Genomic DNA, 17006 nt, shown 5'->3' with positions numbered 1-17006 from the left:
CATTGCTTTTGGCTTCTCCATCAATACATTTTGAACAAATCCGTATTTTAGTTCTAAGTGAGGCATATAATATAAGGCCATTTTGTAACATGGTCCTGACTTCTGCTACACAGAATTTTAAGTGGAGAAGTAAAATATGAAAGAGGAAAAGTTTTGTTTTTGAAGTGATTGCTTGTCCCATTTATCTTCCATGAAATTCACATAGGGGAATTCTAGCTGCAAGTGAACCTCAGGAGGTTGTCTAGTCCAGCTTCCTGCTTAAGAGTTAATGTCTAATGGAAGTGGTTGCTGGCAGCTGAGGAAAATCAACTTCTTTGAGCTACATTACTGAAAAATAAAACAATACAATATCTTCTGAAAGTGTTTTTAATAGCCTCCTATGTTTTTCTTGTTTGCTTGTTTTGAATGCAATGTGATTCAGGACCTGGTTTCCCTACGTAGATTAAAAATTTGTAGATATTTAAATGTACCTGAAAGACAAAAAAATTCAAGAAAGTTGACAATTAATGGAATTATATCCGATGCTTCCTAGAGAGAGTTTACTTAGTAGTAAACCAGTGAATGAAAACTGGACAGAAACGTATGAAATCTCTATAAAGCAGAAAAAGTAGAAACATGATTTTTTAAAGAGAATAGGACAGGAATCTGGGCCAGCTAGTATTGTTACTTATACATCCTGTTTTGTTTCTGGAGATGTGCACTATTTTGAGTAAGGGAGAATATCTGGATTTATTTGAGAGCAATAGTATCCAACCAGTCTAAAACCTACTTTAACTGAGCAGTAGATTTTGGAGAAACAGTGTCATATATCTGGCAATATGTTTGATCCTGACTCAAATATCACTGTAATAGTCAAATGTAGAAGCATGGTCCAAACTACTAATAGGTGAATTTCTGAATGGTTTTAAATATTTTTTTAAATGTCTTTCTCTGCCATATTTTTCCTTGTTCTCTGGTTTGCATGATAACACTGCCAAATTAAAATGAAACTATGCTTGCTGGTAACATTAGTACTTCCCCATGCTGAAAACTGCACTTGTGGTTGTTCATTAAAAAGGTGCAAGTCTGCTTCTAAGGAAGATAGCTTTGCTTGATCTGCTTAAAACTATATGGATTTTGGAAAAACATGAGCTACTTCTCATTTATTTATTTAAAAAAATGTAAGATACAGTTTAAAAGATTAAGTGGAGCAGCTTAGGACTAATATACGTACACTAAAAGAATGGGTTAAGACTTTTCTTTCCAGAGTAGAAATTGTGAGTTCCTGAATGCTTTTTGAATCTGAACTTCATTCAGATTTCAAGATGAGTACGTTCTTATTATGTCCTCTTGTTATGTTCATCCTGGGAGATGTTGATTCGGAAGTGATAATGGCTTTGCTAGCCTGTGTGGAGGAAATGGACCTGGGGGTGTTGACACAAAGCTGAACATGAGCAGTGTGCCCTGGTGGCCAAGAATGCAAACTGCATCCTGGCTTGTATCAGAAATTGTGTTACCAGATGGAGCAGAGGTGACCTCGCTGCTCAGCGCTGATGAGGCCACACCTCAAATACTGTGCACAGTTTTGGGCTCCTTTCTACAAGAAAGATATTGAGACCCTGAAGCGTGTTTGGAGAAGGACAGAAAAGATGTGAAGGGTCTGGATGACAGGTCTTTTGGGGAATGCTTGAGGGAGATGAGATTATTTAGTCTGTAGAAGTGAAGGCTCAGGGGAGACTTTATCACTCTCTACAACTGCTAGAAAGGAGGTTGTAGCAAGGTGGGGTTGGCCTCTTCTTTTGTGTAACTAGTGATATGACAAGAAGGAATGGCCTTAAATTGTGTCATGGGACGTTCAATCTGGATGTGAGGAAAAATTTCTTTAACAAAAGAATGGTCAGTCACTGAAACAGACTGCCTGGGGAAGCTGGTGGTGTCATGATCCCTGGGAGAGTCAAGAACCACATCAATATGGCACTGAGGGACATCATTAGTGAGCATGGTGGAGATGAGTTGGGGGTTGGCCCAGATGGTTTCAGAGTTCTTTTCCAACCTTAGTAGTTCTTTGATTCTGTGATACTGCACTGCTCTGACAGGTGGATACATTAACGGTAAAAACAGAAAGCCTCAGAAGAAATGAAGTTCTCCAAATGTATAATAGCTTTCTCTTTATTGCCATCTCTATGTTCCCTTTACGCTTATGGTTTTGAGAGACACCTAATCTTTGTTTTTAACTCACTTAACTCACTTCTGTTCTCAAATATTCTTCCTGTGGTCTTTGAAACAATATTGCGATCAGATATCTCTCATTTATATGTAGATGAATACAGTCTTCATAGCATCTTCATTTGACCCCTGCTAAGCACTGGGGTCATGAGTCATATGCAAATGTTTGCTTTGGCTTTATTACAAAGAAGAGGGGCGAGGGAAAGTGGAGAGAATATTTACTCTGTTTTTTGTGATTTCCATTTATTTCATTTACACTATTAATAATGAGAGGCTTGGTTACTACAATCTGCATTTATACTTGTAATGAGAGATACATTGCCTTAGAGATGTGATCTGTATGGTTACTACCTTCCATGTCTCCTTCTCAAATTGATTTATCTACCTTTTTTTTAGCACAATGAGAAACCTCTCAGGTCTCTTGTATTCATTTTCAGAAATCTCAGATTTCAGATTTCACATTATTGTGGGTTTAATCCTCAGATGTTTTCGTACAGAAGCTGGACAAACTACTTTGTACTCTTTCTAGGGTTACCTAAAAAAAACCTAATGGATCTTTAGATCTTCAGTAATGCGTTTCTGCTGTTCAGAATTTGTTTGTATTTCTTTTGTAAAACTTTGTTATAGAAAAGCAAATATTTTAAAACAGATGATGTGTAGATACTTCTCTCAGGAATTTTAAATGCTCCTAAAGGTAGCCAGAGATTTTTAATCTTCTTCAGAATGATTATGCAGAAGCAGAGCAGAGCCTTTCTTTGTCATCCTGCTGTTATGAACAGTTCTAGACAGTTGAACTTCCCTCCAGTATACCCATACAGGCCATACTGACACCCTCTTGAAAGGAATGTTTTTTATATTTATCTGTAGGTGTTTAGAGTTCAGACTTGGAATTCTGAAAAAAAAAAAAAAAAAGAAAAAAGAAAAAAAAAAGAAATTGTATGTCTCTGAACCTGGATGCTTTCTGGTTAGAGATTATCTTTTTTTTGTTTTTTTTTTCCTATGAACACCCTCGCATTTCCCCTATTTGAATACTTTTTCTTGTTACTTAAATTAAATCCTTTTGGTTTAATACTTTGTAGTAGGGCTAATAACATTCTTCATATACTCCTAAAGCATAGACGATATTCCTCACTCAACACATCTCTCTTTATCACTTTTCACCTTGTTACCAGTATTTATGACTAACATATTAACCTTTCACGTGACCTGCCACCACTTACTAATGATGTACCTGTTCATGCAAGTAGGTTAAATACTACTGCAGTTATCTGTCACAAGAACCCTCATATGTCTTCCAAATGTAGTCATCTGTGAGCTTGTTTTTTATTGCAGTTGGATGCAAACCTAAATATATCTCATGGATAGCAAAGAATTCAAGCATTTCAAATTATTTCTGTCAGGAGGGTGCGTGTTTGCTGATTTGTTTTTTATTTCTACTGGAATCTGCAAGGTTGGGTGAGAAGTGTGTGATGAGAACATCCACAGTAGTGTGTTCTGTAACTAGAGAAATAACTGATTTGGTGGTGTCATATCTGCTCAATTACTAAGAGCCATGGAGTCTTGATTCGTTCCCTGTGCTACTGTCAGGGAGAACGGTATTCCTCTGTTGCAGGAGAATCACCAAGGTTGGAAAAGGCCTCTAAGATCATCCAGTCCAACTGTCCAATGACAAAGAGATAAAGTGCTGTTCTCTGCAAATTTCATACAGGGCAATACCTCAGTGTGATATGCATGTTTCATATTAGAACTGCAGTGAATTTTAATAATCTGAAGGAATTAAATTTGGAGATGTTTAGTTCACTTTATGTATTGTCCTTGCAAATGATAAAAACAGACTAGATTAACTTGATACTTCTTTTATTTTCTTTGGGTTGTATGTATATATACAAATGCTCATGCATTTCTGTGTTCTTATTGTTTTCTTCTGTCGACTAAGTTCAGTGTAGGTAAGAGGGATGTATTTGTTGTCACAAATAGCTGTATTTACCTATGTGGAACCAACTGGGATGGTTTGATTTGTCATAATGATATTATTTCACACATTCTGTCAGATGGAAATAACTGATTTTTTTTGTTCAGAAAGGCTCTGCACAAAGATTTTACATTTCAAAAATGTGGCCCAGAGGACATCGATAGATGTTTAAACTGTCCGATACTTGAGTTGATTAGATCTGGGAGCCTTTATGAGTTTTTCCTTCCTAAGACACTACAGTTATATAGATACAACTCAATTAGTTGAAAATATTTAGGAAAGGTTTGGTGGAAGTATGATTAACTTGCAGAGGGGAAGAATAGAGCTGTAGTTTTGAGAAAAAGCCTGTGGTAGGTTGCTGTCATGACCACTTGCTTTTAGAAGCTTGTGATGTTGTTTTCCTCTTCAAAGCAGCTGTGCAAGAGCCACAGATTGACATCTTCTTACTAATGCAGAGAGAGGGCAAATTCACAGACTTGCCAAAATTGCTTCCCACAGCATTTCATTGTTCTGGCCAGTGATGATGCGGGAATAATCCTGCTTTATCTTGAGCAGAGCTGTCAATGCAAGATGGATATGTCTAGAGTATTTCTCTGAACTGCTCCACCTGCCAAATCTGCACTCATTTCTCATTGTAAAGGGAGCTGATTTTGGACTGTCTCCATAAAGAATAATACAGAATACTATAGCATCTTTTTGTAGTGCCTCTGGAATATATTATTCCTTAGCTAATTCGGTCTGACTTGCCTGTATGTGTAACTCAGTTGGAGATATTAAAAACTTCATTAGATTGGGAATGGATGCTTTGATCATGCATCTGTGTGTGATGGGGGATCTTTTTTGTACAGTGGAACTAAGGTGATTAAACCAAGTTTAGTTTTGGCTGTGGGCTGTCTGTGAAATCTCTACTGAATAAACAACTCAAAAGATTGTGAAGAACAAAGGCATGAATGTTCCTACTTGAACATTCATAGCAAAGCTATATATAATTGTATTGATGTTACTCTCTCAGCATGATCACTAGAGATGAGAACATAATGTCTTTGTCTTAGGAAAGTATTGTGTTCTGTAAATAGGTGTTACTGCAGTAACCTCTTTGTCAGACTGTAGTTGTACGCATTGCTATTTTTCTGTCAGGATCATTGAGCTGCAAGTTAGGACAGCTACAGCAATTGTTTTGAGAAAGCTATTATTTTTAGTTGACATGGCTTATATTGAGTGATAATAGTATATAAATTACTGTTGTTTTTTTTTTATTTATTTATTTTTCGGGGACAGTGGCTTTTCCTCTTTTACCTGCAAAATTTGTGTCATAATTAGGCAAACCTGAACTGAATATAATCTTCTGTCTATAAAACATCCTATTTAAGATTATCATTGTGTAGTGCAGTTCTGGATATCTACGTGAAAAAACACTGATAGGCTATTTCATTCTTTGCTAAAAATAGCCATTTATGAGCATGTGAAGTGTGTGTAAAATCTGAATTAAGTGATCTGTGTGTAAATTCAATAGTGCTGTCATGTTATTGAGCATTTAAGATGTAATGATTCCTTGCAATGCCTTAATGTACTTAGTACTGTAGGAAGATAATGTTGTGGGGCTGCTTGGTATTTTATATATATTCACATGTTCAAATTTAAGTGCTAAGTTTAATCTTTGCCCAGCCTTTTCTCTAGCATTTCAGACCATCTGACAGTACATCGTGTTACTCCTTCACTTGATGTCTTACCTCTGTGTTTGACCATAAGCCAACCAGCTGATATTTCTGGGGTCGTATCCGATACAACTAGCATGTGCCTCTGTAACTAAAAGCTTTTCTTTACTGATATGTTATGACTAGCAACTGGCAACAGGAATCTGTTTCTCTGTGTTAGTTTTTTATTTGGCACAGCTCACCACAGTGTTAGTATTAAGTGAGTAAAAATGTTACTCCTGAAAAGATCATAGCATTTTCTCCTGCACTTTCCTCCAGCTGTAAACCTTTGTGTCTGCACTGTAATTTTTAAGCTTCATTATTGTCACATTTGAACTAATCTGATGAACATATTTTTTCAGATTGACTCTTTAAGTACAGGAAAGATTATCCGGTTGCCAAAGAAAGCAGAAATACTTCTGTAGGCAAGTGAGAACAGAGGACTTCACAGAGATGTGAGACTTGTGTAAAAGAGAGCCTTTTTTATTTAGTAAGGATCTGAGTTACAGCAGACCTAGTGATGAACCATTTTCTCACTTGTTTAATGTATAGTGATCAGCTTAAATTAAATGTTCTATTGCAATCATCCAGGGATTGCTTTTGGGAATTATTTTTTTTTAAGGAGAAGCATCAAGGAAGTTTGAAGACACACCTGTACTGTGATTAGATTCTGGTGTAAGTTGTAATAGGATTATGCAGTATGTTCATAGAATCCTGGCTTCTGTAACTATCCTTCTAGTAGTGCTCAGTTTCTCCTTTTTCAAGTTAAAAACTGAGATTATGGATTATTTCTGTCAGGAATCATCTGTGTTAATATGTAGTTTCTGGATCTTCACGTACATCTGAGCAAATTACAAACTTTTTGAAACTTGCTTATAGCACATTAATGCCATTACTTTCTCCATGTTAGATTATAAATTTTATATCCCCCTTCTATCAACTCTGTCCTGAAGTTCCTTTTGTTTGTTTTTTTAGTTTTGTTTTGCTCTAATTTTGTTTTGTTTGAATCCTTTTAGAGCTTCTATCACCCAGAGTTAGGGATTTTGGCAAAGGATATGTGTGTTCAAGCAATCTTTTAGTAGATCTTTTTCTTGATGCTTTTAATTGGATCTTTTATGAAACCATTGAACAAGATTCTTTACAAGTATGTAAGGAGGATGAAGTGCATAGTATGATGGATTTTTACACAGTTCTGCAATTGTAATTGTATAATTGGAAGAAGAACATACCAATCAGGTGTTATAAGAAAGGGGTGCATTAAATATTTGAGTGTTTAAGTAGATGTTTTGAAGGCGTAGGTACTGAACTTGAGAACTTTGAATTGAACTTAGTTGCAAATACTTTGTATTCTGTCCTCCTCAACTTCTCTACTGCTAAGAAGCTGTTTATGCATCTGTTTTTTGTTTGCTGTAGTTAAAAGAGCTCTGGCCCTGGTGCAAGAGCTATTATCTCTTCGCTTCTCCCAATATTTGTTTTTTCTCCAGTTGTTTGAGATGAAGAGCAATTCGTCTTGTACACTGGGCTGTCATCACTGCACACGTCTGTACAGAATATTGAAATAATATATCTGTTTGGCAACATTAAGCTGAACCTGAGAACTAGGATTAGTCTGCTGAAATAACATTAACCTCCTGCATTCCCGCGTGCCAAAAAGATTACCTTGCAGCTCCAGTCACAGGCAATCTTGTATTATCAGCTTTTCTGTTTGTAGTTGTTATTGATAATGGTGAGCTTCATTGAATCCCCATTTACAATAAAGATGAGAGGACTTATTACTTCTCCCCTGTTATATATGCAAAACCCTTTTGTTTTGATTACATGATACACAGGAATTTTGAAAATATAGTGAAAATCTTTCATCTATGCACAGTTGTAAATGGACTCCAAAGTGCTTTTCCAGTTCAGTGCTTGTTTGGTTAAAATGGAGAAATCAACCATTATTCTGTCAACCACGCGAGGCAAAGCAGGGTTTGCATAGAAATCTATCAATGCCGTGATTAAATTCATCAAGATGCTTCTGCTCTCTGGAACTGTTTCTCTGTCACTGTTGGATCTGGGATATTGAGACGAAGCAATGTAAAACACTGGCATCATTCAAATTCCCTGCTTCTCTTTATGTTCTCTTTTTTTCTGTATGGCTGTCAGTATAGCTGTTTGGGGAAACAATATTGGTGCCAGTGCAAAGGAAATGGAATATTTCTTTACACATACTTGCTATCAATTACACTTTCTGCTTTGTGTGAAGATATTTTTCAGCGTGATTGCTTCATTTTGTACTACAAAATCATACTGCCATTTCTCAGCCAGGACACAGATTATGATGATCGCCTTGTTGCGCTGCATCAGTTAACTCTACTTTTCATCATGGGAGAAAGCAATCAGAATAAACGACTTGAATTTCTGGAAGGGCAGTATCTGTTTTATGAAGAACTGATAATGAAATAAGGTTTGAAGATGGAAATAGGAATGAATGAGGCAGAGGTAAGGCAATTGTGAATTTTACAATGGGAAACTTAAATGTAGGAACATGTGTAGGAAAAAATATGCTGGAGAAATTCAGAAGTTAGAATGCAAGGGAGTTAGAAGGTCTGAAAATTGTGTTTTGTGTACTAGACAGGCAGTTAGAGTAGAGAGCTTTGTGTTCAGCTGTCTGGAGAGATAGAAAAAATAAAGAAATATTCCTATTTTCTAGATACTGAGCAGGGAGGGAATGGAGGTCATATTTTGATTAACTTCCTGACCTTTGTGGGCAATGGATAAACTATGTAGCCAAGGAAGACAGCCATTAAAATAAACATCAGTTGAGAGCTGTAGGAATTCAGCTGCAATAGTCTTGAATTCTTTGGTAGTGAAATGGATCTGGTATAAAACTAGGGGGTTTGATTCACTGGGAGTTTTATATGTATTGTTTCAGCTCAAATTGTTGTTGAAGTGATTTTTCTTACAATTCCTGCCATAATGAAAACTCAAAATGCCAGCTCAGTGAGGCTGATACTCCTGTTATTCATGCCAGCAAAAACGTCCTATAGGACTTCAGGACAATATCCATCAGATGCCTTGCATTTATAAAATTCATCTGATTGAAAGTGTTTCAAATAAAACATTTCAATGAATCCAAACTCTGTAATTTTGATACATACATAACATTACACATTACATCACACATTACACATATATATATATATGTCAGAAAGTACTCATCAATGAATCTTTTAAGCATTTTAAAGAGACAGTGACCCTGCATGTCGAAATGGGATGCCTGGGTGCTGGTGTAAACCAGGGTCTGGGTTCCCTCTGTCTTCATCGTGTCAGTGTGAGCACTTAGTCACAGATCCAGGGAGTTATTTGTTTAATATGCCAGTGTTATTAGAAGTCTGTGGAGAAAATACTGATGTTTAGAAAAGGTAAATTCAGACTGACTGCACATGGATATCTTAGAGCAAAGAACTGGGTAGATAATGAGCTGGGAGACCTGAATGTTGAGAGATGAGGGCATAGGTGGGTAGTGATGACCAGACCTGTAAATAAGAGTGTATGAAGGAAAAGATATGGAAATAAGAGAATATCTGATATCTCATTTTCCCAACTGGAAAAAGTTAAATCAGAGCAGCTGCCAGGATCTTAGAGGCTAAAAATGAATTGAGTGAAGTTTCCTTATGCATAGTCACAGAACTTCATCATGTCTGATATTGGCAGAGAGCAATTTACCCCTGATGCAACAGAGATATTCAGAGCAGGGTCCCTAGGACCACATCCAGACAGCTTTTGAAGATTTCCAAGGAGGAGACTGCACATCCTCTCTGTTCCAGCATTTCATCACCTGCACAGCATAGAAGTGCTTCCTGATGATCGGGAGTAACCTCCTGTGTTCCATTTTGTGCCCGTTGCCCCTTGCGCTCATTGCCTGGCATAAGGACAAGTAGAATACATGACTGAGCAGAAGGAATATTCAGTGATGAACGGAAGCTAAGCAGAAATATGATGACATGAATGGTACTTAAAAGAGTGCCCTTGTTTTAAGCAAGGAGCAGATGAACCATGAGGATAATTAGATGGCTGCAAGATAAAAGCACTGTAGAAATTGCTGCCATCTTTCCCTGTTGTCCTCTCAGACACATCTCAAACATGAATAACAAGCACACATTTACTCCCTGGTCCTTTTCCTGTTCTGACCTTCTGTTTAAGGCTTAGTGGGGTCAGAGGGAATCAAAATGAATGTGATGGCTTTGGATGAAATGGCAGAAAATGAGAGTGGCTGGCTGACAGGTTGGTGAGTGGCTGCATGGCATGAAATACTGGAGAATTGAAAAGAGGATCAAATGTAGAGTCCCATGGAGACTGGTCAGGTCAAGGACATGGCTTTTTAAGTGGATTAAGTATTTGGAGAAGGGTGAAGGGGTGAGAGCATCTGATTGAAGTGCTGTTTGGTAATTGCATTATTCTAGATGTTTTAGACTAATCAAGATGGTGTGATTGAATGAAAGAAGGTAAGTTTGCTTGTGTTTTTCAGAGACAGTTTCATTCTTTGGTGTAAGGTTACTTAGAGTTGTTTCAAATGAGTTGGATTTTTTTTTGTTCTCTAACCCTAGATGCATACTATTCACTGGCATTAAATAGCAACAGTTTACATCAAGAACCTGAGTTCCTTTTAGCCTCTCCCTTTTAAGTAAAAGTGCATTAATGCTGTGGAATGAAGAGCTGTCTGGAAACATTATCTAAGTATTGTATTTAATTTCCCATTTGTCCATTGAAATTTAAATGTTGGCAATGTATATTTTGTGCCAGAGTGAGAACAAGAATGTGCTCAAGTTGTGCATAGTAGGTTTGCAATATATGAACGTGGAATTTATTTGTGTGGGGCATTGTACAGTGTGCTGCTCTGATTGTACAGATGACGCTGAAATGCTTAGTGAATTCCACTCAGTGTCATTTTGATTGCAGTGATTATTAATCAAAACAAACCAACATTTTATTCCACATGTCCTGGAATTGTGGTCAGCTCTTTGTTGTGGTGTGTGGAGTGAAACTGCTTGTTAGAGAATGGTGTACACTGGTGTACTGAAAAATGTGATGTCAAAGTATTTAACAGATCATTGTCAAGGGTTGAAAGGATGCTGTCAAGGATGGAAAATTCATATGTGGCAATGGTTATTACACCTGTTCCAATAACTGTTAAGAAACAGACAGGTCTTGTGAGGGAGGACCTTGTAAAATAACTGTGGTTGTTCAGTTTTTCCATATCCTAAGTGTTGCATCTTGTCCCAGAAGAATACTATTATGGATACTGTCAGTCTGATTCAATGATTTTTCAGATCAAAGCATAGACTCCTCAGTAAATCTTCAGTACATTTGAATGATTGTTAATGCAGGTTTAAAAGAGTAACAGAGTAGAGTGACCGTAGAATTGTTGTTTCCACAGTGAGCAAACTGGGTACACTAATGGTTTTTACTGGATAATTCTGAAATTATCTTGGAAAAAATCTATCAGTGCAAATGCACTTACCTACAAGCAGTATGCATTGTGAGTGCTTTAGAGGTACAGAAAGCAGTAATTGATCAGAATGCCCTGAGACTGAGTGGGAGATCAGTATCTCTTTCTTGACAGAACTCTTTTGGAGGATGCCCCTTATTGTCAGCCGCAGTTACAGCTGAATTCATTCTGCTTTTTTGTTACCCCTTCTTATTTCTATACTGGGAGCACAGACTGAGGAATCCAGAGAATCTTCCTATGGCCGAGAAATGTTCAGCTGTGTATTAAGAGTTTCCTGTACCCCTGCATCCACCTGTGCACTTATATATGCACATACCAATGAGAGTAGATGATAAAAACAAAGGCAAACACTAGATTGAGGGAAAGGAAACATTGTTATCCTAGTTGAGGAACTAAGTTAAGGGAGAGAACTGTTAGGAATAGGTAGGGATTGAGCTCGCTAGGTGCCTCTGAATCACAGGGCTCTCTATTCTTTTTCTGACAGTATAAAATTTGGATTCTTGAGGCCAAAGGGAGAGTGTGCACTGGCTTCAGTGAAGTTTTTATAGTACTTGCTGCTGCATTAGATCTCTTGCATCTGGAAACGGTGAAACTGAACAGTGGTGAAATCTATCTGGGAATGTAATCTTGTGGTGTGATGCTTTCAGTGAATCAGTAAACGGACTCATAGAAATGCTAGATACTTTGAGTTTTCACAGGGGAACAAGTTCTAAATCTTCTGATGCCTAGAAATGTTCTGGATGAGTATTTCAAAACTGTGATGTAATTATCTTGGAGGGGTGATGTATTTAGTCTTAGCTAACAGTGTAGTAAAGAAAAACATGAGAAGTTTTTAAGGACTTCAGAACACATTGAAATAGCACTGCCAGTACCCATTAGTTAAAGAATGATTTATGCTTTCCAGCTATGCAGTGTATAATCCTGTACCACTCAGTGCCCCTTGTAACAATTGCAGTGGGTGTTTTTTGGAATTGAAGTTAAAATAATTTATCATCCATTTGGTTTAACTACTTCATTAGTTTGCCCATGAACCAAAACTGATTTTTAATTTTAAACTGAATCTTAGAGTCGTAGAATATCCCAAGTTGGATAAGATGATCCATAATGATCATCAAGTCCAACTCCACCTTCTCCAGCTCCTTTCTGTATTTAGAATCATTGAATCATAGAATTAGTTCGAAAAGACCTTAAAGATCATCAAGTCTAACCACAATCAAACCATACTATCCTAACTCTAAGAACCCACTACTAAATGGTGTCCCTGAACATCATATACAGGTCATTTTAAATTCATTCAGGGATGGTGACTCAACCACCTCCCACGGGAGCCTATTCCAGTGCTTAACAACCTTTTCTATAAAGAAGTTTTTCCTCGCATCCAACCTAAACCTCCCCTGGTGCAACTTCAGGCCATTTACCCTCATCCTGTTGCCTGTCACAAGTAAGAAGGGTCCAGCCCCACTTTTGCTACAACCACCCTTCAGGTATTTGAAGAGACCAGACTAAACATAAACATCCCCAGTTCCTGTAGTTACTCCTTGTAGGGCATATCCCCAAGCCCTGCACCAGTCTTGTTGCCTTTCTTTGGACCTGATCCAGCACCTCAATGTCTTTTCTGCATTGACGTGCTTTTGGGGGCTGGAGGCCTTGAAGATACTCAGGGCTGCTGTAGACAGGTTCACACCTTTAAGAGGTGGCAACTCAACACACACCCTCACCTTTCCTGTGGGTGGTTTACCCTTGGTGACCAACAGGAACAAAGCATCACAATCCCTCTCCACAGTCACCCTGAGGATCCTGCTAGCAGTGCCTTTCCAATATTTATCAGCATGAGGATGTAGTTCTAGACATGCTTCTTACTCTGGTAGCAAACCACTGAGTTATTGAGGTAAGAGAATATACAGAACCACTATAAAGAACCACATTTTCAATGCACGGGAAATCTGTACACAAAACTGCACCGGTTGTACAGTTCCATGCTGCAGTTTGGAGGACTCTGCCTGTTCTTGGCCTCCTTGGTGCTGTCTGCCTGTTGTAGCGCTGGTCTGTACGCCTCTGATGGCTGAGATGGCAACGATCTGCCAGCAGAGAGCAGTGCAGCCCCTTGCCATTACTTGAGGAAAGGAAAATTGAAACATGTCGGGGACAAAGCGAATGAATAAGGAATACCGAGAAGCACTAAATGTGGAGTTGGAATGGAACGTGAATGTAAGGCAGTAAAGATACTCTCAATGAATCAAATAATAAAAGCTGGAGGCAATGCTTGGTCAGCATGAAAAAACAAAGCAAAGTCAAAAGTACAGATTACCAAGAGCAAACGAGAGAATACAGAAAAAAGAAACAAGTAGCGTGAAAATAGGCCTGGAGAATAAAAGTAAAACATTTGTAGAGAGGTTGTGGCATTGTCCTTACTCCCTTGAGCCAGTTCCTGACACTGGGCACTGGGGAAGGAGAGAAGCCCAGAAAGGGATTGTTATGTCTAGTATCGTGGATCATTATGTATGTGTTTGCCTTCTTAATGCACTTTCTATATGGTCATTTGGATGAATTATTGTTATGCCTTCATATTGATACTCATCTAAGATTAATGGAGAAGAAATTAAAATTAAAATTAAAATCTTTGGATGATATTAAAAGTTTAACTTTTGAAGTGCATATTATTGCAAGGGTGTGAGGATTGTGCCATGGTTTACAATTGCATTTATTCCTGTTTCTCATGAATTTTTTGAACAGTTTTCAGGATTTGACATCCTTGTAATGAAGTGTAGTATGATGATCAGTAAAGTTTCAGCTGCGAAGTTTGGCATTCCCTGCTTATAAGTGTAGCATAATCCAGCACTGCAAAGTGTGTAGGGCTGCCACTAGATTCTGGGGGAGAGAGGGAGTGGGAAAATAATTGTTTTGTTGTTCTTGCAGTGGGTACAGCATGACCTCAAATTTATCTTGTTAAGGATTTTTCTAGATTTTTTTTACTGGATACTGAAATTAAATGGTTCTTCTTTCCTCCCTTCTTTATGTAGCATCTCCCCAAAGGCTCTGTAAAATGCTAGTGTGTTATATAAAACCTGCAGCTTTCTAATTGTGCTTTTGGCTTTATTGTGACCTTTTGAAATCTTTACAACTCCCACCCCGAGAACTACCCAGCTTTCTTTACTGAATTGCAAGTGGGAACAAGGAAGTAGGAATTCAACTTTATTGTTGTCCAGGTGGCATTTCCTGTTACTTGCTTAGCTTTATAGTTTTGGTACAGTAATTAGTATATAGAAAGCTGGAAAGATGGCTGTAATTCCAAAATGAACTCTCTATAGCTCTCTCCCTCCCACTCTCCCTTTAGTACCGCCCCTTCCATGCACCCTTTAGCCAGCAGCAAGACAGCTGTGTTTGATCATAAACCACTTAAACTCCAGGCTCGCTGGGAAGGGAAACTTCAGCGTGAAGTGCAGCATTGGCTTGTCTCAGAGACAGCAGCTTTCTTTTCTTTTCCCTTCTCCCTCCCGAACACTGAAGACCACAGCAGCTCTCCTTTTATTTTCTCTCTGAACTTGAGCAAAGCTTACTAAATTGTTCCAAGTACATTAAGCAACGCTATGAGATGCCCTTAAATGGAGTTGCGGAAAAGAGCAGCATAAAACATACAGCAGAGGTGAAGCACGACTTGTGGATGGACTGAGACAGCCCTGGGATCTAAGCAAGCAGCTTCTTCCTGGGATTTTCTGAGCCCTCCGTGGTATTAGTAAATCACTTAGCAGCTGTGGATCATGTGTGAAGAGAAAACTAGTTTGGGTCTTTTATAAGGTCTTAGATTGTTAATGTTAACAGTTAACGTGGAATAAAAATGGCTGTCTAGAGCAGAACATTCAAGACAGAAGAATATTGGAGAAGAAAGTATTGAATGGGTTAAACAAATCTTCGAAGCATTAAAACCTGCAGAAATCATCAAGCCCTGAGAAGTCTCATCATGAATTCTGGAGTTGCTTTGAAATATGGAAATGACTCTCCTGCAGAGCTGAGTGAGGTAAGCAGTTTCAGTGCCCTTCTTTGTGCTTTAAAAATAAACACTCCCCTTTTGGGCTTTCACTCCGCAAGCAATGCAATTAAAAATTAATAGAATATGTAACTTGCTGTAACTTGCTGTGCCAGTGAGGAAATGACCTGAACTTTCTTGCTGCTTTAGACTGAATAAGTGGTGAAAAGCAAACGATGCAATCATGTCAAGATGCTTTTTCCTGTTACCATGCAGCAGAGATTGCCTTACCTCCCAAGAGCTGTGTTTATACCCAAGGTTCATCTTTACAGTGGGTGAAATATGGAGATCTCAATTGAGATTAAGACAGTAACTAATTTAGAAGGGAGATGGGCTAAAGGAAGATGACAAATATTTATTGGTATGACAACAGCACTGGCAAAGTTGTGTTTGACTGTATTTATACAAGGTAATGTTGTTTCTTTATGTTAGATGAATGTTACCTTCCTTGCTTAAAAGAAAGCAAACCATGGGAAACTTTTTACTTTTGCCTTGCAAACTGTAGTCAGCTGTTATTTCTTACAGGTATGGGTATGTCTATTTTCTGCATAACATATTTGTGAATGTTTTTAATAAATCAGAAATTAAAGTCATATCAAATGTTATGTAGATATTTAATGAATATGTTAGAAGAAGTGTATCTTGGTAGTTAATGAAAAATCTTAGATGTATCATCTTTGTGAGCTTATTTGTCTTGAGAACTGCCAATTTGAATAATGCCATAAAATCTTAAGTATTTTATTGGGGTCATCTTGTAGAAAATTGAATCTCTGGTCCCAGTTAACTGAAGGGCTTCTCTCTTCATTGCCCATTTATTTTTTAATGCACCTTACATTGTAATGCATATATATGTGTATATATATATATATATATAATTTTATGTTTTGTTTTATTAGAAATAATAGGACATACCTGACAGAATGAGATAGTTCACAGTTTGTGGGATTAATTGTCCAGAGATGGGAAACACTAAGATGTATAATGTACATTAAATCAGTGGTTTAGTGAACAGGACAGCAGGGTAAATATTTGAGACCTTAGTGAGTGCAGTGCCTTGTCATGCAGGATGAATGGCAGGTTTGTGACTGGGGATTACAAGTAAAACAAATTTTATGTACATTCCTCCTCTAACTACAAAGGAATCAATTTAATTCACTTTACATTATCTTTTTTCAAATCATTGTTTGGAGAACATATATTGGCAACACAGCATAAATTGGGTTCAAAAACTCAGTATAAAAGCTTAAGTTATTTTTTGTAGAAGTTATTTTTTGTATGAGATATTTTATTATGAGTTATTTTTTGCAGAAGTCTGCCATGTGGTTCTTGGCTACGCTTGTGCTGTTGTCCTGTTGTGTCCCTTCTGCATTTGATTTTCAAAGCTACAGAGTCACACGAAATGCAAAGTCCTGCATACTTGCCAAGTTATTTGGATCAGGCAGTATTTACTGATAACATTTCTACCGTTTCTATTCAGATTTATTTTACTCATTCACAAAATAGGACTGTTGTTGTAAGAAGTATATTTTTCCTCTGCTGCTCAACATGAGGAGTTTCAAAAAGAAGTCAGTGTTCATGTATCATAGAACATTTTCCTTGTTTGTTTTGTTATTTTGTTCC

The 17006-nt window shown here is 37.6% G+C and overlaps 1 protein-coding gene across 5 annotated transcripts in view; it reads left to right on the top strand.

Annotated features, from left to right (window-relative positions):
- Positions 1-17006, top strand: part of MCC (MCC regulator of Wnt signaling pathway) — a 165568-nt gene that overhangs the window by 10116 nt on the left and 138446 nt on the right. The window contains exon 1 of one of the 5 annotated variants that reach the window (XM_032441474.2): positions 14714-15377. The exons of the other annotated variants lie outside the window; for them this stretch is intronic. Coding sequence (XP_032297365.1) covers positions 15321-15377 — 57 coding nt within the window. The 5' untranslated portion in view covers positions 14714-15320. Of the gene's footprint in view, positions 1-14713; positions 15378-17006 lie in introns of those variants that run through there. 5 annotated transcript variants of the gene reach the window in all.

The sequence above is a fragment of the Coturnix japonica genome, chromosome Z (assembly GCF_054131305.1).
Source record: "Coturnix japonica strain WE chromosome Z, WE-NBRP24, whole genome shotgun sequence".
Classification (NCBI taxonomy): Eukaryota; Metazoa; Chordata; class Aves; order Galliformes; family Phasianidae; genus Coturnix; species Coturnix japonica.
Note: the sequence above shows the minus strand (reverse complement) of the source record. Positions and strands in the feature narration are given on the sequence as shown.